This window comes from Hyalella azteca, unplaced genomic scaffold, assembly GCF_000764305.2.
Source record: "Hyalella azteca isolate HAZT.00-mixed unplaced genomic scaffold, Hazt_2.0.2 contig10907, whole genome shotgun sequence".
In the NCBI taxonomy this organism is placed as follows: domain Eukaryota; kingdom Metazoa; phylum Arthropoda; class Malacostraca; order Amphipoda; family Hyalellidae; genus Hyalella; species Hyalella azteca.
In genome coordinates, this window is record NW_025940926.1 from 150,465 (window position 1) to 176,439 (window position 25,975).

General features: G+C 38.5%; 1 protein-coding gene and 6 non-coding genes across 7 annotated transcripts in view; 5 read left to right on the forward strand and 2 right to left on the reverse strand.

Annotated features, from left to right (window-relative positions):
* The first annotated feature begins 1,070 nt into the window (after positions 1-1,070).
* Trnas-uga lies at positions 1,071-1,152 on the forward strand. Its single transcript has one exon. It is a non-coding gene; the product is annotated as a tRNA-Ser (tRNA).
* A 103-nt stretch (positions 1,153-1,255) lies between these two features.
* Trnas-uga lies at positions 1,256-1,337 on the forward strand. Its single transcript has one exon. It is a non-coding gene; the product is annotated as a tRNA-Ser (tRNA).
* A 644-nt stretch (positions 1,338-1,981) lies between these two features.
* Positions 1,982-2,053, reverse strand: Trnae-uuc. The gene has a single exon. It is a non-coding gene; the product is annotated as a tRNA-Glu (tRNA).
* A 4,922-nt stretch (positions 2,054-6,975) lies between these two features.
* LOC108674890 overlaps positions 6,976-25,975 on the forward strand; it is a 127,166-nt gene continuing 108,166 nt past the window's right edge. Inside the window, exons 1-3 of the mRNA XM_047882621.1 lie at positions 6,976-7,534; positions 11,747-12,151; positions 12,206-12,700. Coding sequence (XP_047738577.1) covers positions 11,808-12,151; positions 12,206-12,700 — 839 coding nt within the window. The 5' untranslated portion in view covers positions 6,976-7,534; positions 11,747-11,807. The remainder of the gene's footprint in view (positions 7,535-11,746; positions 12,152-12,205; positions 12,701-25,975) is intronic.
* On the reverse strand, positions 10,453-10,524 carry Trnac-gca. The gene has a single exon. It is a non-coding gene; the product is annotated as a tRNA-Cys (tRNA).
* On the forward strand, positions 10,741-10,822 carry Trnas-aga. The gene has a single exon. It is a non-coding gene; the product is annotated as a tRNA-Ser (tRNA).
* Positions 13,262-13,333, forward strand: Trnap-agg. Its single transcript has one exon. It is a non-coding gene; the product is annotated as a tRNA-Pro (tRNA).

The window sequence follows — 25,975 nt, forward strand, 5'->3', positions numbered from 1 at the left end:
AAACATTTAAAATGTGTTCCTACATTTCTTAATTAGGAAATAGCTGCGCATTTATCGTTAAGATCAACCATTGTTATTTCAAGATAGTTTGAATCTAACGTACTATCTGGATATTTTTTATGACAACGTTATTTTCTGTTCATATAACCAACTGTCACACCAACACCCTTTGTCAGTCGAATTATTGATGCTTCTTTTCCATATGAATTTAGCCCATGAAACTTATATATCGTGTGTTAAGATTCTCATCAACCAATAAATTTATTTTTTGATATTGAAATATTCCGGTGAATTGGTTTATGTTATCGGTGTATCTTATAGGTCCGAAATTACGGAAATAAATATCATTTTAGCACATCATCCTTACCTTTTATATCACAAAGTATCTTTTACGTGAAACCAGCCGAGAGGGCAAAGCTCAATCACTTTTTTTCAGGCAATTTTTAACTTTCGTGTATTCTATTAAAATTTACAGAACTGCCATTTGTTTTAAATTAATCAATGACATTACTAATTACTCACCACATAGAAACATTTCATCACACATGTAACCGTAATTGTCGCCTTGAAAATAGTGTGAAGAGTGAATATCCTTCAAATGCGTCCGATTTTATCCACCATCTTCAATTCATCCACCAGGTTCACCTGCGACCAATTTATCCACCTCCTTTATTTCATCCACCATGTTTACTAGCTCCCGATTTTATTCACCATCTTTAATTCATCCATCAGGTTCACCTGTGCCCGATTTTATCCACCATCTTTAATTCATCCATCAGGTTCACCTAGTTAGAAATAGGCTAAAACAGCGGATAAAATGAATCTAGCGAAATACCTATAGAGGTCGCTAACAAAAATAAAGTTATTTGAAGTACGTACGCATGTTTAAAGATAAAAATTTCGAAAATCCAAACATTGCATTTTAAATTAATCCTTTGTGTAAATTGTGTTCCAACTTGCATGACTTTGCATTACATGTTTCTAGTTGTCAGGTACGACTATAAGTTGATAATGTTATTTATATTCGGTTGTTGTGGTACTTGAGTTATAACTTCGTACCTCATCGACGTGCTGTGGTGTCCGAGTGGTTAAGGAGATGGACTTGAAATCCATTGGGCTCTGCCCGCACAGGTTCGAATCCTGTCTACAGCGTGTCTTTTTGGACCCACGCAGGATTGTTGGTTCTAAAAGAGCTTTATTCATCATTAAAGGTCAGTGGGAATAAATTGCGGTTCAAATTATCCTATTTACAAGTGCTGTGGTGTCCGAGTGGTTAAGGAGATGGACTTGAAATCCATTGGGCTCTGCCCGCACAGGTTCGAACCCTGTCCGCAGCGACGTGCGTTTTGCGAGGCTAGCGGCCGTCATGATGACGGTGACGTCATTGTCGAGGCGGTGACGTCATTGATAGGTTGACGTTACTGACATCACGACGTCGGGACAACAACGCCACCACAGCGGCCGCAGGCACGTCACGAGGCTGACTGCCGTTGCAGGCAGGGAACGTCTGCGTTGTCGCTGACGTGCCGAACTAATTTGTGTATGGGACGAAATGAAGAAGATTTAATTTCGAAACTTCAATTTAATTCTATAAATTTATTTTTTTTACTTTTTTGTGTGATAGTTGAAGATATATTTTTTTAGCGTACTGGTATATTTTTTAACGCACTCATACCTCGGTTATTTTTTACTTTCGATTAAATTATGTTCAGAAAGTAAAATCCTAGTTTTTGTGGTACTTGCGTAGGATTCAGATTGTATTCTAATTATCGATTATGAATTTTTCATAATTGTGATGTATAGTGAACACGTTCCGGGCTCGCTGAAAAATTTGTACATTCACTGACAGGTTAATTAATTACCGTCGTATTATTGAACATTGTTTCGAAATGCCACTGATGTATCAACGATGTAATTCTAGTTAGTCCAGCTGTACCAGCGGCATTTTCATTTCTAGGGGGGCACGTGAACCAAAAACAGCTTCCCATGCCGGGAATCGAACCCGGGCCTCCTGGGTGAAAGCCAGGTATCCTAGCCACTAGACCACATGGGATTGAAATGAATTCACCTCATAATTAATCATATACCACTTAAATATTTCCAGCAGAATAGGGAATATTACAAGTATTATTACACAATATTAATGTTATGCAAAATTATCATGGCAACTTCGATGGTCATAATTGGCATTACAGCATGAATTTCACAGACACACGGTAACGTTATGGGGCATTACATTATTATTGCCGCCACACGGTAACGGTAACGGTAATGCCGCTACCGTGTGATGGCTCACTACAAGATGGCCACTAATTACATTGTGGTGTTCACTACAAATGTTTGATTGTTAAATTTGTCTTATTTTTAGAAAACATACACCGAACAGAATAAATAAATAGCAGAATAAAAATACTCCAAATTATCATAACATAAGATAACAAATTGAAATAGTAGCAGAAATAAACTCGCTTATATCGTGATAACACATGCAACAATTTGCGCGCCGGAGCCTGGATCGAAGGGCGGAGAATGCCTGGCGGAATCTTCCGTGGGTATCCTCCGTGAATATCCTCCGTGAATATCCTCCGTGAATATCCTTCCTGAATATCCTTCGTGAATATTTTTCTTGAATATCTCCGTGAATATCATCCATGGGAATATCCTCCGTGGGTATCCTCCGTGGGTATCCTCCGTGAACATCCTCCGTGGGTATCCCCCGTGAATATCCTCCGTGGGTATCCTCCGTGAACATCCTCCGTGGGTATCCTCCGTGAATATCCTTCTTGGAAATTATCTCTCAATGATGCAGTCTCGCAAGCTGGGATGGCATTGTTATACGGATCATCTCTGTTACGTTATCATATTGTCTGATTTTTTTGTCGGCATTTCTTGTTGTATGTTATCGTTCATATATTAATCTTCATCTGTAAATCGTAATTTTATTGTGTTATTTATTCATTATTACAATGAACTTTTTATTTTATTGGTTGATTTCAGGCTAGCTGATAATAATTTTTATATTTTTTCTCAATTGAATTTTTAAATGCTGCCCCCATCGTGCGCCAATATCCTGGACACAATTATCAGTTTTTGGTTGGCCACCGATAAGACGGCTGTGATTTTGCGACGTGGCTACTGGATGGACAGGCCTGCTAGGCTACACTACAAAATTAAAGTGTACAAATTGTCTAAACAGTGACACACTTTCTTACCACCGTCCGAGCAATTAAAGAGCGGACGTAGATGCACTGATATACCCTTTTGCAGGCTATAAACTTGGCCCGTATGACAAACACAATTGCCAAAAATGTATCGTTATTTTGCCAAAGTCCTACACATTTCACTGAGTGTATAGTAGAAAGTACCGGGGTTTCCGCCTAGAGAAGGAAACAGTCTTATCTTGCCTTTTAGCGACTTATCTTTTAGCGATAAGCTTCATGTTGGTAGAGTTAGTATATCCTGCATGCCAGGGCATTCTGTACGTATGGAATTTATTTAGGCTGAGTGTATAGAGTGAGACGAGTTTTTACTGTACGTGTGTCTGAAATTTTGTTATTAATAGCGAATCGCAGAATTGGTCGTTGTGGACAGATTTTATTGAAGGCCAGATAACTTGTCTTATTGACAATTTGCTTACAAGTTTTTTTTATAATCTATCGAACAAATTTTTGAGTTAGATTCAGAGCGCACATTTTCCGTGATGGATTCCACACATTTTACGTGAAAATTATTTCGTATGTCACTTATTTTGTCTTTTTCATGCCGTGAGTTTTGTGCAAAATTTTCTTACATTGAGTTTTTGTATACTGATCGAGTGTTTTGTTTACGGCTCATTATGAGCACGGCCTATATCTGTATACCGTATTCCTGGTAATTATCAGATAACATTACAATCCACGAACCAAGTAGGAATGAGAAATAGGCAATAAAACTATTATAGGTTGGCAATTATTTACTTATTTATTTAAAATGTTGAGAAAAAAAGAAGAAGTTGGTGAACTGCCTACATATAACTTCAATAGCTACAGTTCCATTTGTTACTGTTTATTTCTTACATTTAATATGTTACTGTTAATATATCATTGCAAATATGTTATCGTTAATATGTTACTGTTCATATGTTGCAGTGTAATCGTTATTTCCACGCTATTTTTTTCGCAGTTGAATCTATAGAAGCGAGAACATTGGAAGTTATAGCGAGGATAAGCTCAAGTTTTATGGCTATCATGCATAAACTCAAACAACTTTTATCAATTATCTAGTGTTTACTTGTAAAGTAGTTGTGTTTTAAGCCTTGAATTTAATTGTCGCTGGTAAATTGCGTATCCTTGATATTTTTCGTGTATTAACTGAACATGCATATTGATTTTTGTGAGAAAATATTGAGAAAATGCCTGTAAAAGGAATGGATCCCAAATTAAAATTCAGTTGTAAAAGGATTTGCTTGATTTTAAATTAAAAGATAGAAATTTAAGACAAAAACTGGGTAAATTTCTTGCAAATAACCAGCAATATTTAGCAGCTAATTTTTAAAGAACCCGAACCTGTAATTCCCATTAAACTCCATCATTGTTTTAATGTAATGAAAGTGAATGCTCCCATAACTATTTTCATTACAACTGCGAACTTGCATGTGTTCTAAGTTCACTCTCAGATTAAAAATCAAACTAGATTTTAGGCAATACCTATAATACTTAAAAAGTATTATGGCATTTAAAACATTACAGTATATTACGGTCCTCGATCGCTGAGGAAACGATTCCTTCTCGAATCGTTTCCGATCAGAGTCATGCATGTGATCAAGTGACGCAACTTATTTTTTTTTGTACGTTTTGTGCTATTGACGTTTTTTCCGCACATTTTACGTGAGAAGTTTCACTTGTGAGTATTAACTGTATTCAAGCTTCAAATCTCAATGAAATTAATTCATGTATTCGAATGGATTATAGATATCAAATTATTGCGATGCTAGTGTTGGTTGTAACGTTGGAGTGTGCAAAGCCTGCGGGAATGTGACTCATCCTTTTCCCAAACAAGAATGAGAAGATGAATGAATGTGCAGTAAGAAGACTGAATATTCAGTCAAAAAAGAGAATTCACAGTCAGAAGAAAGAATTGAAACACAGTTCGGAGAGTCAAAAGAGAAAAAAGAGACACAGTCAGGAGGGTGAATGCACAGTTAGAGAACTGAATGCATAGCCTGAAGACTGAATGCATAATCAAAAGACTGAATGCCGAATAAAAAATACAGTGCATAGTCAAAAGACTGAATGTACAGTCAAATGACTGAATGCATAACCAAAAGACTGAATGCATAATGAAAAGACTGAATGCACAGTCAAAAGACTGAATGCATAGTCAAAAGACTGAACACATAAGCAAGAGACTGAATGCATAATAAAAAAATTGAGTGCATAGTCAAATAACTGGATGCATAACCAAAAGACTGAATGAATAATCAAACGCCTGAATGCACAGTCAAAAGACTGAATGCATAATCATAAGATTGAATGCATAATCAAAAGACTGAATGTACAGTCAAAAGACAGAATGCATAGCCAAAAGACTGAATGCATAATCAAAAGACTGAATGTACAGTCAAAAGACTGAATGTACAGTCAAAAGATTGAATGTACAGTCAAAAGACTGAATGTACAGTTAAAAGAATGAATGTACAGTCAAAAGACTGAATGTACGGCCAAAAGACTGAATGTACAGTCAAAAGACTGAATGCATAATCAAAAGACTGAATGCACAGTCAAAAGATTGAATGCATAATTAAAAGACTGAATGCACAGCCAAAAGACCGAATTCATAATCAAATGGCTGAATGTACAGTCAAAAGATTGAATGCATAGCCAAAAGACTGAATGCATAATCAAAAGACTGAATGTACTGTCAAAAGATTGAATGTACGGTCAAAAGTCTGAATGTACAGTCAAATGATTGAATTCAAAATCGAATGGCTAAATGCTAAGTCGTAAAACCTAAAAACTTTTGAAAAACTATACAAATTGGCATAAATTTGAAGTATTCATAATTCTTTATTATAGGTCTGTAAATTTTGCAATCAATTTCACGCAAAATGATAACATATATGGACTCTTTACCAATATCATTAACATATTCGAATTGATGAAGTGATTTCTAGATGCATTCACCTATCTAGAAAGAAAGAGAAGCGTCGTGTAGTGCGGAAAGCAGTCGTTGCAAAATTGTTTTGCCCAGCAAAATTTTAATTTTTTTGCCGCGTGCTTTCGTCGCTATACCGCTCGAACGTTTGCTTCGTTGCAGGTGATTCAGTGCAGAATGGAGAGTGTAAATCAATTGAAAAATCAACCACACAATGATGAGAATAATTTCAAGCGATAAAATGTTGCTCGCTTCAAGCATTGAGGTTACCTTTCTAGTTGTATTTTTGCTTGAAAATTTTTTATAGAGCTATCCGATCTTTATTGAAGGCACGGTCGTTAAAACGACTTTCAAGCTACATGCAGTCACTGCGATCTTGTACGTTTACGTCTAGTGATGCGGAGAGGGGCTTTCAGTATTTAGTATTTTTCAGTATTCAGTATTTTTTCAGTAGAGAGGGGCTTTCAGTATAACGGTAGTTCATACACAACAGATATATACAGGGTGCGTCACAGAAACTTACTTATTTGAAAAAATTCCTGTGCGGTTAGTTGGTCGGGTAGAGGGGCGAGAGGGGGTGCATCTGAAGGGGAAAGTTCTTAAGTTTGTTTCTCAAAGTTTCTCAAATAAATTTGCTGTAGTGCAAGAATTAACTGAACGCGATTTTGTTGCCCGTCAAAATGCATGTAAAATGCTGGTTGACAACCTGCCTGACGACGCGGTCATAACCATGTTAAAAGTATAGGCTAACCGGTAATGACCTTTTGCAGGAATTTTCGAGTGGCGGCTCGCTGTCTGGCGAGGGCACAGCAGTCGTCTTAGACTCTTAGTTTGCGTGTGGCAATCGCGGTGAGAGGTGATGTGCGGTCATCGCTCGTGTGACGTGTGTGGCGTGTTGCTTGGCATACCTACCTGAAGTTTATTTGTTTAGCATCCTCGAAATAGATATTGATTGAATAATATTACAACAGTCGATAAAGATTAGTGAATGAGTTTTTACAGATGAAAGTTGAAGAAAAGTGAAGAATTTGCAAACACTTGTTGGTCTTGATTAGTTAGGTAGTTTGTGAATCGCTAGGTAAGGTAGGCTTTCTGAGACCCAAACAAGTTTCGTGCTTTCTGTTGTGGACGTAGACCTGTCAAAGTGACTGAGCAGTTTCCTGAAACTTATATATTAACGTTTTCTCAGTCAGTCAGTGGTTGGACCGGTGGTGGTTTTATTTATCGTTGAAATTTACATTTGTGTTCTTTGGGGCGTTAGGGCACTGCGGCGCAATGCTGAGAAGTGAACGTCGTTGAAACTTGGTTGCAAAATTTCAGTGAATATTTTCAATAAAGAAAGTGAACCTCTTACTAAAGTGTTGATCCAGCCGTCAACGAGGACTAAGGCCGCGCCTAAAAGGTTAGTTTTCAACTATTGGTTTATAATCAATTACAAGGACGGTTAGAATATATCTGACTAACCTTTTCTGTTTCTTAACGTTGTCTGATGGCACGTTTGAAAATTTCTTATTTTTATAGTTTGATGGTCGTAAGTCATGCAATATATACATTAAGTATCTAACCTCTTTCTCTTGATGAAACGTTTAACATTTTTGACAGTTATATAATGATGCCTATGAAATTAAATTTACTCATTTATCATTGTGCATGTTCCCTTAGTGTTAGTCAATGTGATGTTAGATTGCAGAATTGCTCGGAGCAACAAATATCCGAAAAAAATTTTCCCTTACGAATCAGCGTGGTTCTTAATAAATTCATGTATGCTATGAAATATGAGTAGAATATGTACTATATTAGTCTATATATATATGTATATATATGTATACTATATATATGTATATATGTATGAACTGGTCGATTTCATTGAGGAGGCATTTTATGGTTAGCTTACACTGGCTGCATTTATAATAAAGTTATAGATGATTCTAACCCATACGTACCTTTAATAAACTAAGACGATTAGATCGTACTACAACAGGTTTATGAAATCAAGTTTTATTTTCATGGACCCGAGGGTGGAATTATTTGGAGTAACATATGGGCAAGTACGCATACATACTCGTATATATATTGAATCTAAAATTCCGAAAATAGACTTTCTTCTTTCTTTATTTAATTCGAGTGATATTTTTGGAACTGAACAGGTAAGCGTGCTAAATTGATCGTAATATCTGAAGCTACATTCCATCTTGCATTCATGGCTCCGCTTGGGGTTCGCACCAGAAACGTATTCATGTTAGTGCTTCGTAAGATATTTTGTCTAATTACTAAATTCACACGCGGTCTGTTGTAGTTAGTCAGCTAGTCAGGCGGTCAGGAGTGGCCGCCATTAGTTTACATGCTATAAATTTTCACGCGTAGTAAGTAATGACTAGCAGTACTTACGAATTTGAGTTGCTATAGTGTGTCGTTAGAAGATGTAGGAAGGCTGAATATGCGAAAGCTTATCGTCTCTAGCTTTAAAATTTCTCATACCATCCATCACAATTTCTAGATTATGTCGACGTTCACTAATCGGTTATTAGCGAATTACACCTCTAATACTAAACTAGTAATATTGATTATTTTGAGAGTCGATACAAGTGGAAGTTAGGAAAGTCTTCTGGCCACAAGTTCCTGTTGCATGCTTAACCTTTTGTCTACGGATTCATTAACCGTCGCCAATGCTATTCATATGTAACACCTGATGCAATTTGAGTTATACATTATCACAGACCCCGTGATAGCCGACATCAAATGAGACGACGAAATGCTTTAAGTACCAACTACCGGGATAAAATTATAAGATTTTCATGTAGATAAATGAAATATACGATCATGAACTAGCCGTACGAACGGTACGATTCTTGATGTATATAATTCGCACATGGATTCAATTAATTTTGACTGTTTACAAGTTATATCTCGGTTTTTAGTTACGTAGGCGTTTTGTTAGATGTTAGGCGGACTCAAATGGAGGATGATTTCATCCAATTTTCGAGGCTAGGAGAAGGATTATAAAATCGAAAGCGATAGTCTAACGAGGTATACGTATGAGTGTTGGTAATAGATATAATAACCTATAGTGCTGATAAGAGTTCGCGGTGTATGTTGGCGTGTGTTGACGTGTGTTGGCGTGTGTTGGCGTACGTTGGCGTGTGTTGACGTGTGTTGACATGTGTTGGCATGTATTGACGTATGTTGGCGTGTGCTAGCGCATGTTGGCGTGTGCTAGCGCATGTTGGCGTGTGTTTTCATGTGTTGGCGTGTGCTAGCGCATGTTGGCGTGTGCTAGCGCATTTTGGCGTGTGCTAGCGCATTTTGGCGTGTGCTAGCGCATTTTGGCGTGTGCTAGCGCACGTTGGCGTGTGCTAGCGCATGTTGGCGTGTGCTAGCGCTGGAGTATGTTCAGTAGTATTCACCAAGTTGGTTATTGTCTAACCACGTGCGTGAGATTCAACACTCACTCTAGTTCACGCACCAGATGCAATATTAACAATCGCAGCTGGAGGTTCGCCGGCCGAGTGTTGGTCGTTGACTGGCCATACTTAATTACCTTCATAAAATTTAAAATGAAGGGAACGATGTCGAGTCATGCAGCCTACCGGTCATCGGTGTACTTGACTGAGATACTTTTGTTGGCCTTGTATCGGAGAGTACTTTGGCTTTAATAATTTCGGATGCAGTGTCGAAGTTACATGACTATAATGAGTGTATAGAGGCTGATTTGTGGATGCATGGTAAATGATGGTATATATTTGAATGTAATTTTTGGCTGCGTCTTCTAAGGTATTTAACTGTCTAGTGTTTCGTTTACGATGATGCTAACGTTCCGTATTCTATTTTTTAGGTTCTGTAGTTCTTGAATAAATAATTTCGGCAATCCTGTGAAGCCATCGTACTCATGTTAGGCCCAATTTGAGCCAATCGGAGGATTGTTTTTGGCTAAAAATCTGGTTATTAGTGCTGACCGCAGCATTATTATTCTTAAACGTGCGGTTTTTGAGCACAAAATGTAGGGCTATGAACTGCTTGTTCGCGGGGTTGTGGGGCACCGTTCGCGGGGTTGTGGGGCACCGTTCGCGGGGTTGTGGGGCACTGTTCGCGGGGTTGTGGGGCACCGTTCGCGGGGTTGTGGGGCACCGTTCGCGGGGTTGTGCACCGTTTGCGTTATTAAGATAGATACGCCGCGCGATCTGTAGATTGTACCGCTGATTCGCTTGACGCGATAGAAACATGGTTCGCTACTTATTTAAAGTTTCATATAGCTATTGCACACTTATATATGGCCAAATGCTAAGAATGGAGGTACAGCTTGAGCTCCATTTCCATAAAACAAGGGGGCGCCCGGGTTTGAACCGGGGACCTCTCGATCTGCAGTCGAATGCTCTACCACTGAGCTACACCCCCGCTTATTTTGATGATGACTGTGAAGAGAACAGGAGCTACTTTATTAAATATTACTCCACATTAAAAATAAGAAGTGAGTTATTTGAATTGAGTGTATGTCTGTTATCGATTGATACTTCGACATTTAAATTCATGGGCTCAAAAGTCTCACTAATTAAACTTGAATCTTGTTTGCGTTGTAGAAGGTGTTGCTGACCATGAATTTGTTGTTGTAGTGCTGTGGTGTCCGAGTGGTTAAGGAGATGGACTAGAAATCCATTGGGCTCTGCCCGCACAGGTTCGAATCCTGTCTACAGCGTGTCTTTTTCTTAGGAGAGAGAAGTAATTGTATGCGGATACGTATAGATTATCCGTATACGGCTATTGCAATATATTTTTCATGTGGTGAATCGTGTGCATTTGAAGCAAAATCTATTCTTGTGACTACTGGCAGTTGTTTATTGCATTTGTGTTTTTTTTATTTTTCCAAAAGTATCAAATGTTAAAGGATAAATTTTTTAGAAAAATAAAAAAATGTATTCTGTCGATATCGTTGAATGCACAATGAAAATTCCAACATCCAGGCGCTGAATCTTAATACATCGGGTACATGTTACATGGAAACAAATGTAATTTGATGTGATAGCTCCTAGGCTCTCCTATTCAAAACAATTCATTTGAAATAATTTCAGATAATGCATTTAACATCAGTCAATAGAGTGTATAAATTCTATTCGTGTAACAGCCAGTCAATCATATTTGACTGGATATAATGGAGTATGCATTGCAATCTTATAAACTATGTTCATCGCAGAGAACATAGTATAGCTCAATGCAATTCATGTATCATGCAAAAATCAAATTTACAGAACTCGTGTGGCATTAGGTCTATCAAGATCAAAATTATTTAATGCATGTACATCAATAATATACGCGGCAAATAGGGTTCACTTGATTCAATATTGTTAAATACAATGTAATGCGTGTAATTATTATTTAAGGCGTTTAGTTACATCTGGTAATTCACAGAAAATACATCTTAATTCCTGTTGTATGGAATTTGGTTATTGTAACTCTTTATGTGAGAATTTTTTCTAGAAATTGAATTATTGCATGTATCATAAATAAAGCATAATTTGATTATTATTGTTATTGATACATAGGTAATCTTTATGGTAGCATAGTTTAATTATTGTTACTTTTGAATAATAATGTTTGTAATTAATAATGTTTGTGGTTGCAGAGTGGTGGCCGTGGTGGACATATTGCGGTGGTATGGTGCAGCGCTGGTGACCGTGCTCACCATGACTTATATGGCCTCAAGACTCGTCATGGCCATGGCCGCCTGGTTGTCCATCGTATCGTCCATCATCACACACAACATCATGACCGCCGCCGAGCCGCGCAACAACAACCATCATCGTTCGTCCGCCGAGTCCACCAACGTTTTTGACCTCCACACTCTCTCCCCGGGTCGTTTTGACCCAGTTGATGGCTTTGACCCGCATTTTTCCCATCCTCCAACCAACTCTTATGATCGCTCGTCAAACGTTTATGACAGTGGACGTCAAACAAACGTCTACGATAGTGCCCGACAAACGAATGCGTTTGGTATTGCCCGAAAGACAAACGTTTACGGCAGTGCTCGACAAACAAACGTTCACGGCAGTGCTCGACAAACAAACGTTCACGGCAGTGCTCGACAAACAAACGTTTTCGAAAGCGGGCGAGGATCTAATTCGTACAACAACGGCCGACAAAGCGGCACACACGATAGCGGAACTCCGACGAATGTGTACGACAACGGCCGACAAAGCGGCACGTACGATAGCGGAACTCCGACGAATGTGTATGACAACGGCCGACAAGCCGGCACGTACGATAGCGGAACTCCGTCGAACGTGTACGACAACGGTCGACAAAGCGGCACGTACGATAGCGGAACTCCGACGAACGTGTACGACAACGGCCGACAAACCGGCACGTACGATAGCGGAACTCCGTCGAACGTGTACGACAACGGCCGACAAACCGGCACGTACGATAGCGGAACTCCGACTAACGTGTACGACAACGGCCCGGCGTCGTTCTCGTCGCAATGTCCCCCGCGGTGCGCCTGCTTCGGCGAGACCGTGGACTGCGCCAGGCGAGGGCTGACCAGCATGCCGAGGGGTGTCCCGCCAGAGACCCAGAGACTGTGAGTACCATGACTGTCTTATTATGTGGTCTGTCGATGTCTCTGCATGAGGGCTCAAGTCTTAACCTTACAGTGGTCGTGTGGATAACATATGTAATCCATGCATACGAAAATGGATTGAAACCGGCCGAAAAGGCGTCAGTTTTTACGCGCGAGCGCTGTAGGGTTAAAAGCCTAAAGTGGAGATTAGTTCAGGCCTTGTTAAATTGGTCATTCTGATGCACTTAGAGTAAAGTATTGAAAAAAAAGCTATTTAAACTTTTTTTCTGATGCTGAAAGATATTAAAAACGGATGAGGATCCAATTCGTACAGCAACGGCCGATAACGCATACTAATTCCACACTCTTTTTAAAGAAATTAATTTTTTAGCATAGTGCAATTTATAAGTACCTAGTCTTTTTTAAAGCAATTCTATATTATCATATTTCAGAGTCCCCTGTAGTCAAGTATCCATACCCTGAATTTGATTTTCTTTGTAAATGAATTCTTTTAGTTTCTCTATGCAGGTTATATTGAGTTGAGGATGCATGCAATATTGTCAATTATGTGTCTTGGGTATCGGCTCGTTGGTCTAGGGGTATGATTCTCGCTTAGGGTGCGAGAGGTCCCGGGTTCAAATCCCGGACGAGCCCGAAGTTTGTTTTTATTAAAAAATTTGTATCAATTACAATATATGTGCTTGCTTCGGTGTGCGTGTTGTCTCAAATTCAAATCGTCAGGATGATTCCATCATTTCAGGCGAAATTCTGGCCAACGTTTTCTCCTTCTGTGTACTTGCATATCCCGGAATGATGTCGGTGTTTAGTTGTTCACCTGTGAGGATCACTGTGCAAAGTTTGCATGAATATGCGTATATATTATGTATGAATAAGTCACACCATGACTCTCACATGACAATGTATTGCCTTAAATACACTACTATGTATTAGGCCACTTTGCATGTTGAATATTTAGTTGTGTTACAATAACCGGTCATCTATGCAACCACTCGATATTAGTTTTAGTTGTCACACTTATTATGACATTGCGTAACCACTCGATATTAGTTGTCACACTCATTGTGACATTGCGTAACCACTCGATATTAGTTGTCACACTCATTGTGACATTGCGTAACCACTCGACATTAGTTAATTGTTACGCTCATCGTACGCATTTGGCTTGTCAATCGCCGTTAAGATGTCGTTATTTTTACTTTGCCAGCTCAAAAGCAACCGCCGTACGCATTATTGCTGTTTCCGGGAGCAGTACGCAAAGGCTAAAACGTTATCGGTCTCTTATCACCTCAATCTTATCACCTTGCCGCAGGCGTGGTGGCTCGAGGAGGTAATTGTTCCCATGAGTCCTGAATAGTAACGCGTTTATCGCACTCTTAATACTCGATTATTGTTCAAATTGATTACTAAAGAGTTGTTTTTATTTACCATTCATAATTAACATTATATTGGTTTCTGTTCACGGCGTTCGGTATAAAGCTGTAAATCAATTAAAGTCATCACGAGAGAACTTCGTCGTACGTACGTACGTATGAGAACCGTAAGCCTCTTAATTTGTTTGTTTATTCGACGTTGTTCCTTTTTCGTCTTCAGGAAGTATGATGTAATGATGCATGAGTACATCAAGTGAAAGTTAGTGTTTTGTTAAAAGCGTAAATTGTGAGCTTTATTTATTATTATCGTTGTTTGTGTTTTTCTATTGATACTGCTTTTTTCTTGCTGATTATTTTATTTGTAATTTGATTTACGCGTATATGAAATTCGGTCGGAGTTATTTTTATTCCTTGAGAAACTATTATTGTTCCATGCGTGAAAAGACCACAGAAACATACTAAACGGAATTGATGAGTCAAATATATTTAAATATATCAACAAGTCAAATAATACGAGTCAAATATATATATTTGACTCATATATATATGAGTCAAATATATTCCTGTAGTATTACTTAGTGAAATATTCAAATTGATCGCAGTTTAGCAGCCACCTTGTACAACCTACCCTTTCGATCAATTCACGAGGCCTTGCATCTGCACCTCCATTACCCATTGTTCATTCGCTGGCATACAATTTGTTTTAAATTTATTCGGCTTAGGAAATCGTTGAGCCTTGACATTTGCTCACTAATATGAAATGTTTTCTCCTTCGATGCGGGTAAGAAACGTCTTTCTATGCTCGAGAAATAATATTACGTGTTTATGAACTCGGCTTGCATGAGTCGAAGTCTCATTATAGATGGTCATATAACACCTGCCGGCCCGCAAACCGTTTATTATGTCTAAATTGTCAATGTTATTAATATTATTTTATTTGGCTTATAGTCTTTGCAAAAATTAAAAATGAAACCGTCTTCATGCATGGATGTACAGTACGTGTAAGTATTGCTAACTTGAGTAAAGAGTCTTAATGAAAGTATTTGTAACAAACCCACCATCATGAATTTATTTACATGCATTTCGAACAGTGCTTCTACTATAAGGCATATATTGTGGTTATTCCTAATATTATTACAATTTCTTCACGTCAACTAATTTTCAATAAAATTAGACGCATTGCCGACCGTAATTGATCTATGTTCTTCGATATTATCATGTCGGCCTGATATTATTTCGTTTATATTAAAAACAATAAGATAATTTTTACATTATCTAGGTACGCGCTTTTACATTATCTAGGTACCGCTGGTACGCGCTGAGCTCGTGAAAGTTCCCAGTGAAAATTTACAGACGCGGCAGCTTCTGATTTGGATTACCAGAAGCTGGGGCGACTCTAAATTTTGTTAGGGTCCCAGTGAAAATTTACAGACGCGGCAGCTTCTGATTTGGATTACCAGAAGCTGGGGCGACTGTAAATTTTGCTGAGGCTTATTTATCTACAGATACTATCGAGCCAAACCTTTTTTAAAAGGCATTTTCATTCTAATAAATGGCATTGTTATTGAATAAAGAAGGTTTTCATGCACTGTATGCGACTGCTGCCCACAACCCATAGGCTCAGGTATATAGGATGCAACTGCTGCACACAACCTATAGGCTCAGGTATATAGGATGCAGCTGCTGCACACAACCCATAGGCTCAGGTATATAGGATGCAGCTGCTGCACACAACCCATAGGCTCAGGTATATAGGATGCAGCTGCTGCACACAACCCATAGGCTCAGGTATATAGGATGCAGCTGCTGCACACAACCCATAGGCTCAGGTATATAGGATGCAGCTGCTGCACACAACCCATAGGCTCAGGTATATAGGATGCAGCTGCTGCACACAGCCAATATAGGCTCAGGTAGGATGCAGCACCTGCTCAGCGGAGCACAGCGGGGTCGACATGGCTCGTGGTATCGAGCAGCAGCAAAGGTCAGTGTGCCGTGTGAGTGAGCTGAGCCTGCCGAGCTGTAATGAATGCGTGTCATGCTGCCGTCTCTCCAATGCCTTCTCCCTGCTATATACCTTCACTTTCATACTGCTCCTCATTCTGTTCATTAAAGTTATTCGTTTTTATCATTCTGTTACGCTACTCCTTTTTCGCGCATTTTCTCATTTGTGGAAATAAAGGCGCTATTGTGCTCGTCATGTCCGTCTGTCCGTCCGTGATTTCAAGTTTTCGTCGACGAGAAAATGCGCTCATTGTCACTCACTGCAGTGAGTACTGAGTTATATTTTTTTTATTCCTGCGTTCCCATCCTTGATGCTTGTATATGTCGTCAGAATTATGCGGAACGCAGCTTGCCTGCTGTCGCATTCGTCCCAATTATCTCAGTAAAAATATATTGTTATTTTGTGCGTAGAAATTACGTTGTTGACTTGACGTGAGTCAAGTACGTAAGCTACCTTTCAGGGCATTGAGCCGGCAACAACAACTGCGTAAAAGTACACAGCGTGCCGTCCTGTGGGAATCAAATGACTTGCGCGGTTGGAATATATAGGTGCTTAATTGTGCCGTGGCGAACAATTTGACGTTAGTAAATGAAGTTTTTCAACTATTATGTCGCTTAACTATTACGTTGCTCTATGTGCACTTGAATCTTCTGACGGTAAGATTGAATAGTATTGAAAATGCATATATTATAAGGGTTTAGTCATTTTCTGCTAGCTAGATTCACAGATTTGACAGAAGAGCATTACGTGTCACTCAGAGATGAGCCGAGAGTTAATGTCATGCTAAAGAAAACATATGAGACTCTGTTTGCGTTTGGACATTCAGTCATAGTACGACAACCACAACAAGATGTCCTCGAATTATTTTTCCACGTTGAGTGCTGGCATCGATGACCTCGATGTTGTATGAATATTTGAGCCATGGGATGAATATTTGAGCCATGGGGATGACTTGGGTCTACGGACGACGCTTCTGCATACGAAATAAGTTAGTGCTTATGCGTCGCAAAATATTATGATTTTCAATATTTTACGAAAAGAGAACTGAGCACGGTATACATTAACTGAATATTTATATGAATTAAGAATCCCTAACATGATTGAAAAATGTTCTAAATTATTTGTTTTTTTATCAATGATCAGGCGTACGATTACAATATTCTAATCCTGATGATAGTAAACACCTAAGACTTAAATTCAAAATTCAATTTGAAAGACTTGAAATTCGATAGAAGAAACCCCAAAACTTATCCCATTAGAAATATTTATTGAGTGGTTTATCGCTAGTCGAATGTCTCCATTTAAATTGACCATAAATTTTTTGTCCATGGTTCCATGCTATTGATCGACCACCTAAGATTCACCTGAGTGGCAAAAATTTACCCGACCTAATATTATATCACTATTATTATTATTTCCTGACCTAATATTAGTATTAATTACCTTCGTGTTTGTTCATGTATGGCCTGGTGGTCACCGCCATGCATGCATGACCTCCGAATTTTACAATTAAGGTGGACCTGTCTGATGAACAGAATTCATGCATTTTCCTTCACTCATGCCATGCAGTTGAAATAACTCAGCCTTGGAAAATAAGAAACGTGTGGATTTTATCAAACTTGGCAAGTAATTTATTTACGATTGATATACCTTCTATGTATACTTAGCTAATAAACACTGATCGTAAAGTAAAATTGTGCCTATTACTGCTGAAGTAGGATGAGATTTTTTGACGTCAACATGATTATATTATTCAAGATCGCCTGATCGATCCAGCTTATATTTCTCAAGCATCTTCAATTTCAGTGCGATTGCATAATTTTCATCTTAGATAGATTCTATCATTCGTATGTGCTTAGTCGTCAAAATGCTTAAAATTGTTAAGGGAGAGTCGCACGCCGCATTTGTTGTCAATGCTTAATTTGTTGTCAGTATTTACACCTTTCACCGGCGACATTGAAACCCCTTCACACCCAGGCTAGAGATAACGATATTTGTAGGCATACCATATCATACCATATCATGTCATAAATATCATACCATGACATATTAGAATATCATACCATAACATAAGAAGAAGGAACTGCGTTGTGCTGATTTGTTAAAGCGCCGATGTTATAGGTTGCCTCTCGAGCATTCCAGCTCGATTTAGACTTCGAGGCTGGCTGAACACGAGCCGTCACTGTAAAGTTTTTAAGTCTTAAAATTTTTTTGTCATATTTCAAGGTCATCCATCAAGGCAGGAGAAGTTGGAAGGCTGGGAATTGCAAATAAATTCACGCAAATTCCCACTAATATTTTTTCCATATCTGATTTCATCACATCGCTCTACTACCTAGACACGCTTAATTCAACACAGCCTGTAGTTAGTGTCATCAAAAAATGTCTCAGTCGACCTTGAAATGAACACTTATATTTATTTGGAACGAATGAAGACATCATCTCAGATCGCATACTGTTCCGTCTCACTATTTTGACTGGGAATGGAATCCAGCTTTTTGAGGGTTCCTATTTTGTGCGTGTTGATGGTGCGCTGGATTTGCAAATTATATGTTTTAGAATGTCATCGTGACGCGCAAAATGTTTGCAGTCTGTGATCAACAATATTGCTCCTCGCCATATTATTTATATCTGTAACAACTCTATTATAAATTCTGGATGAAAATTCATCATAGGTTCCTTTAATGCTTTTTTTTTGTAGAAGTGATGTCAGAAAAACTTTTGCCTGTCACTAAACCGTTATTACCGATACAACGCACCATACTCAAATGTTTTATTTTGTGACGATAGAATTCTTTTTATTATTTCCTTTAGCATCAAAGGAATTTGTAATCATATGTTACAGTGAAACAGGTGTAAATTTTAGTCAATTTCAAATTTTCATTCATAATATTATTAATAACTGAATTTAAATAATCTGCCTGTATTTTATTTCGCAATACTTAATCTAACAGTGCAGTATTTTTAGAGAATTAGGGTAAACTTTTCTATTAATGCTCATTATTCCTAATTGAATTCTGTCGCAAATGAATATTTCCGGTTTATTTTAATTGCTACAAAATAGTAATCATGTCTTATGTGTACATTGAAGTTCACACTAAAAAATAAATATTATTTCGCATTCGCATCGATTAAGCCTAAAATTAGTTATTTTTTGGTTGAAATTTAATATTAGTTTGGTATTACACCTATCCATTTTAAGTTGTTTGACACAGCAAAGAATTTCTCAATCTCAGGCTTATTATAGATCAGTTCATTTTTTGATGATGCAGTGCCTTAGAGCAATGAGAGCTGTGCATGTTAATTAATGTAGTGAGATGCCTTGTCAGAATTTCTAATATTCTAGTCAGAATTTCTGATTCTTATTCGCAAAGCGATGCCTTGAGGGTATCTTGGTACCTTGACTGCCACTCTCGCATTTAAATTTTTTGACTTTAATTTAAAGCCTCAATTATTACTCGGATATATTCTGTCTTTGGTATCTGATGTCAGTGTGGTGAGGTTTGTAATGTTAAAAAGAAAGGTGGTACAGAAGCCAAATACGACCGTTGCATTTATCGTTTCAGATGAACATAATTTCCCTCATATTGAATTTAGTGTATAGGTAATGACCTAACCGCGCTTGAGGGCTTTGTAGTGTTTTGTCTGAATCAAGGTCGAAATTGCAGAATGTTTGTGAAAACACAAATTGCATCGCATAAATTTATGGATATCATTGCATGCATCCAAATAGAATAAAAATAGTCAACTAATAAAAAACCTAATTCATCATAACGAGGTTTGAAGCAATCGGGCTAAATGCTGTATATTCGAAGGTCGTTAATTGGTAATCTATGATTCTTTTTCTCTAAGAAACAAAGCGATAAATGATTCAATTGGATTATCTCTATGTTTGTGTTGATTTAGGCTCATTTTATTCGTTATTCGTATTCGTAGGTTCAGCTTAATTGTTAATTTGTTAGGTGTATTTATTTCAAATAATTTTTATTTTAGCTCGGAACAGTTTCCTCAGGGATATCGAAAAACTTGATATAAATTATTGAACTTATTTATGCTTCATATAATAAGTTGCAATATATTCTTTCAACTGCATTAATGGTTTGGTTCAATTGCATCAGTTTCCGGTGCATGATAGATCTCGGCCGAGTTATCAACTACAGGTAATCACAGTCGACAGGCCGCGTATAAATCGCCCAAGAATCGCGTATAAATCGCCCCAGAATTGCAGTAAGTACCCACGCTTGCATGGGAGTCTCCATGGCAATCAGAGGCTGAACGCCATTATTTTGCGGCCTTCCGATTGACGTGACGGCTTAATTACCACGCCCCTGATGGATGAAGGCGGAGGCCTGCATGAGCTGCTCGCTGCCATCCACGGCATCAGCAAGAATGGCATGAGCTGCTCGCTGCCATCCACGGCATCAGCAAGAACGGCATGAGCTGCTTGCTGCCATCCACGGCATCAGCAAGAACGGCATGAGCTGCTAGATCATTGCTGCTGCATGCAGATCATTGCTGCTGCATGCAGATCATTGCTGCTGCATGCAGATCATTGCTGCTGCATGCAGATCGTGGCTGCTGCAGAAACGTGCGTAAAGCACAGCGTCGTCTGATTGTTCGAGTGCCCGTGCGTCATATGGATGGCATTGTTTTTAAGCTCCATGACTTCTCATGACCATTAATGTTTTTTTAATTAGTTTTCTTCTTGGCTTTAACTATAAACTAAACTTGACATGGGCACGTATGCAGTTAGAATAGTCATCTAGAACTCACACAACCATTGTCATTGCCTGGCGTTGTATAGGAATAGCAATAAATAAATGTGGGTTTAGAAGCTGTCGTTCTCGCTGCCTCTTACACCCATATAGGAGTCGTCGTCGTCTACTGACCCGACTGGTTCGGTTGGGATTCCTGCATAGCAATCGCCTGTAATTAGTCGCGACTGCGCTGTTCTCGTTAAAGAATTACTCTTTGTATCGTTCTTCTCCATACTGGATGCATGATTGCCGTATCTGCTTCTAATAACCTCGTACTACTGTGCTATCTCTGCGGCATCGTGTGTTAATTAGACTGCATTTCTTTTCGAGATCCGCGGCTGAATGAATTTACGAGTACATTTTAGTTCCAAAGGAGTTTAGTTCCTTTGGTTATTTCGTCTGTTTTGAGATTTCTCTGGTATGGTTATTATCATGGACACAAATTGTGAACATTTTTTGCACGCGTATATATATAGTGCTAAATTGTGTGACAAAATGATGCAAATTTTGGCTCTGGCTTTGAAGTCAAACGCAGAGGTTAAGGGCGATGCTGGTGTCAATGGAGAAAGTATTAATATTTCAAGCGCTATTGTATGTGGTTGACCAAGCATTTACGTCACTCGATTTCAACGCATTGTTATTGAATTTCCTTTTCCATAGAAGATATTAAAATTTGATAAGTGCCTTATTTATTACCGTACGGTCCTTGATCATCGCTCACCGTGTCGTTATGATAATAATTCGAAATATTATAGCTCTTTACTCGGTGTAATGAATAGTCGCCTAAATTATCTTCATTATAGCAAATGATTTGGATAGTATGTATAAATCATGTGACGGAAAGATGCGCCTATTCAAATTTTGTTTAGACCCAACATCAGAATTGCCTGCGGATAAAGGAAAAAGTTGAATGAAAGATTTGCCTTCAAACTAATATCTTCTATTATTTGCGTAATGTAAATCGAAGAAAACTTTTGAATTTTGCTGAATAATTACCAGCCGCTGCACGAATTGTTTAGTTCACTTTTACTTGCTTCAACATTAGAGAAAAACTATCACTTTTCACCCACGTTCTTGCGGTCCTCTGATCTATAAGTTTAGCGATACTTCAAGATTTTAAAGGAGGTCTTTGTCCGAAGTCCACTAATTTGTCCTTTGTCCACTAATTTATAATTCAAGAATTTTCAAAGCAATATATAGGAGGCCGAAATTTTGTTCAAGTACATCGCATCACTAGTCTCACCCAACTCATGTTGCTGTGTCTATTTCAACGAGATTGGGAGTAGGTACGAATTTTGTTGGCACATGAGTCAATTGAATGCACATAATAGCGATTTTCAACTTTGCTTGAAGAAAAATTTAAGTGGAAATTGCCTTCATAATTTTAATGATTTATGATTATTCGAATTCCGCTCTCTGGACCTTGTTACAGAAAAACTTCAACGTTATTTTGCCATGCGAACAATGGGCCGCATAGTCTCGCATTCCATGTATATACGCTTAATCCTGGACGCAGGAGCGTAGAAAACAAGGGATGGAGGGAGCGTACGATGGAGGGTTCGACGATGGAGGGTTTGACGATGGAGGGTTTGACGATTGAGGGTTCGACGATGGAGGGTTCGACGATGGAGGGTTCGATGATGGAGTGTTCAACGATGGAGGGTTCGACGATGGAGGGTTCGATGATGGAGGGTTCGAATGGAGGGTTCGACGGTGGAGGGTTCGACGATGGAGGGTTCGACGATGGAGGGTTCGACGATGGAGGGTTCGACGGTGGTGGGTTCAATTAAATGGAGAGTCAGCGCCGCTTCTCATGGGAATGAGAAGCGTGAGTGATGCCGAGGTTCACCGCTAGGGATCAGCGTGGGCTTATCTTTAATCTCATTGCAATGGAGGCACCCGAGACGAGAGTCGTACGCTGCAGGGCCGACCCTCTCAATTTCCACTTGTTGAGTATTCATTTCATTTGCATTCTATTCGGGATGGATTAGACGAGGTAAAGTTTCCTGTGTGATTTAATCTCCCTGCTTTCCGGACGTCACGATAGGTTCGTCGTCGGTCTCTGGTTCAGTGCATTGCGATAACGAACTGAATGCCTATTTCAGATGTGTACATTTCTCATGATTAACTGGCTACGAATTAAATCGCTTCCTTCTCTGCTGTGTCTGCTATATTTGCACATTTTCATTTCAAGTTTACCTGCGAACTGCTGTTTGCTGTACGTGTTCACATTGCCACCATTCTTGCTTTTTTGCTCTGTCTGGAATAAATCAGTGATTTTAATTGAGCTTCGAGGCTGTTGGTTTATCTGCTTCTTCTTGAAGATGGTTAAAATTCAGTTTTTGAGACGATTATAAATAATAACAGTGGATTGAATAACAGAAGTCAAGCAATAACTTCTCCCATGCACCCGTTAAACGGTGTCGTCACGCACTAAAATTCGCCAAATATCCCGGTCAGACTAGCTTTCGGAGGAGATCAATCTCTCTCGCAGTCCCCTAAAAGTTTTTCATTACCAAGACACAGCACATCAGACCACAGCGTTTATCCGGAAAATTTGCGCCTAACTTTATGATTTTTCCCGCAGAATGAGACGCATGTCCCAGTAGGCTGGCCGTCTACATAAATTTTGTACGAGGTCGTTGCTAATAGTAAACGTATTTTAGCCGCACTACGTATACTTAATATACACTGTTTAAATTGACATCAAAGAACTTCTGGGAAGTAATACAGGTATTGCGACATCTGATGTCATTCGAATAATTTAGTTATTCATACTCATGATCCGAACAGATCGCGTTATTCACATGACAGAAACTTGTAATTTAGTAAAATTTAGCTGTCGGAATCCGGCTGTAATATTTTATTCCGGCTGCAATATTTAGTGATTTTCACTGAAGTGGACGCAGCCTCCCGGACCATTGTTAGCTTCCTGTAGCTCTGGCATCAGTCTCCTGCAACGACTCTTGTTACTGCGAGTAATACGCTATGTGAAGTATGAGTTTCGAATGAGGAAATGGTTGCGGCAGCATTTCCGGCCCTATATGCTCAGCGTATCGGCGTTTACTTCGAGTCTTCGGAGTGCGGGCCCTGAGGTTGTCGCATTTGCCAGTTTTGGATGTTCGGTTCACATAGAAAATAGAGCTTTTGATCCAAGTTATTGTATTTGGTACTCTTAGAAATTAATGTATTCGGCTCACTTAGTTATAATATATTAAAGGGTCTTCGGTTACTTTATAAATTATGGTTCGACTGGCTGCCTGTTGAAGGACTCCACATTGCGTTCACGAAACTTGAGGATGACGAATAATTATGATCGAGTCAAGTAAGAACAATTGGTCAAAATTGAAAACCATTACGCATGGCTTGACATTTTATCTTTCATTCCAAGCTCATAGAGCTTAGTTTAGCAATTCAAAGAAATAATTTTTTTATTTGAAAAATATTTCCGCCCCTCGCGACGAGTTTGAAATGAGTGCATGGTGTAATTTAATTACTTGAAATCTTCCACTGTCACCCGAGTTAAGTCGATAACGTTTGACTATTATAATGATTTACAGGCTGCGAGCAATTTTTTTAATCAGAATAAAACTGTAGTTAGTTGTCAAACTGACAACAAAAAATTTTATAGTGCTTATTGGTCAAAATGTACAGACAACGTCAAATCTTGCTGCGCGTCACGCATGGTTGTTTGACCGCAGGCCATGAACTCAATTTTTAAAGTCAGTTTTGATATCGCGGACGAACAATCGATGATTGCTCGAGGCACATGGCTGGCCGTCTGTAGTTCGACCATGATTTTCAGTTGATGTATCCGGGAAGGATGCACGCTTCATTGATCATTGATTAATTGCTGACGCGTGAAAGCGTTACTTTAATTTATCAGTGAACTTCCTTTTATGGAGCTGTGTTGAATTCAAAGTGATACGGTGAGAGCGGCGATCAAAAAGCCATCCAATATTTTAGAAAATTTTTGATGCAGGGCTTGAGCAATTTGAGACAATTTTTACAATTTTTACAATCTATGTGCGATGTTTGTTTTCTGAATTTTTTTTTTAGCTTTAGTAATCTTTTTTTACTAAAGTTATAAATTACTTCAAGCTTTAGTAATTGTGTCATTTTTCGTAATTTTGGTTGCCTACGATAAAAGATTCAACATTTTTCCTTCGTTGAAGCCTTCAAGGCGAAGCTTCAAGAAGAATAATTAAGCTAGAAAATATATTCACACGGATTAAAGAGAGGATGATTACTTATGTATGCTGTTGTTAAAATTTATTATTAAGACATTTTGTGTTCAATATTAAGCTTGTAAACATTAAATTACAGGCAATAATCAAAAATGTTGACTGCTCTTGAGAAAACGGAATATTGTTGAAGCGTTGAGGCTAAAAATGAAATTCGTACTGAACTTAATTCTTACTTTTATAAATGCTTACTAAGTTTTTGGTAAAGATTAAACCAATAATCTTTGCATATTAAATAGGATTTTTGGAGGAGCTCACTTGTTAGGTTCACGAATTTCGCTTCTGATGGTTAGCTTTGGGTATTATAATAATTTCAATAGTACTACGCTCGAAAAGATAATTTAACGATGATTGAAATTATTTCTAAATAATCCAATACTAGGTCAGCACGTTTTTTATCATTTAAAAACAATATTTGAACTGGTATTATAGCTTGGTTTCGTCAGTTTTCGACCATTAAACGTGAAAATAATCTATTTCTAAACAAAAATTTCCAACACATCAACTCTGATGTGTGTAAACAACTCAGATGTGTGTGACCAAGTCTGATGTGTGTGATCAACTCACAACTCAGATGTGTGTGACCAACTCTGATGTGTGTGATCAACTCAGATGTGTGTGATCAACTCAGATGTGTGTGACCAACTCAGATGTGTGTGATCAACTCAGATGTGTGTGACCAACTCTGATGTGTGTGATCAACTCAGATGAGTGTGATCAACTCAGATGTGTGTGACCAACTCAGATGTGTGTGACCAACTCAGATGTGTGTGACCAATTAACTGATATGTGTGTGACCAATTCAGATGTGTGACCAACTCTGATGTGTATCATCAACTCATATGTGTGTGATCAACTCAGTTGTACTTTTTTCATCTGACGCCGCCATGCGATTGTAC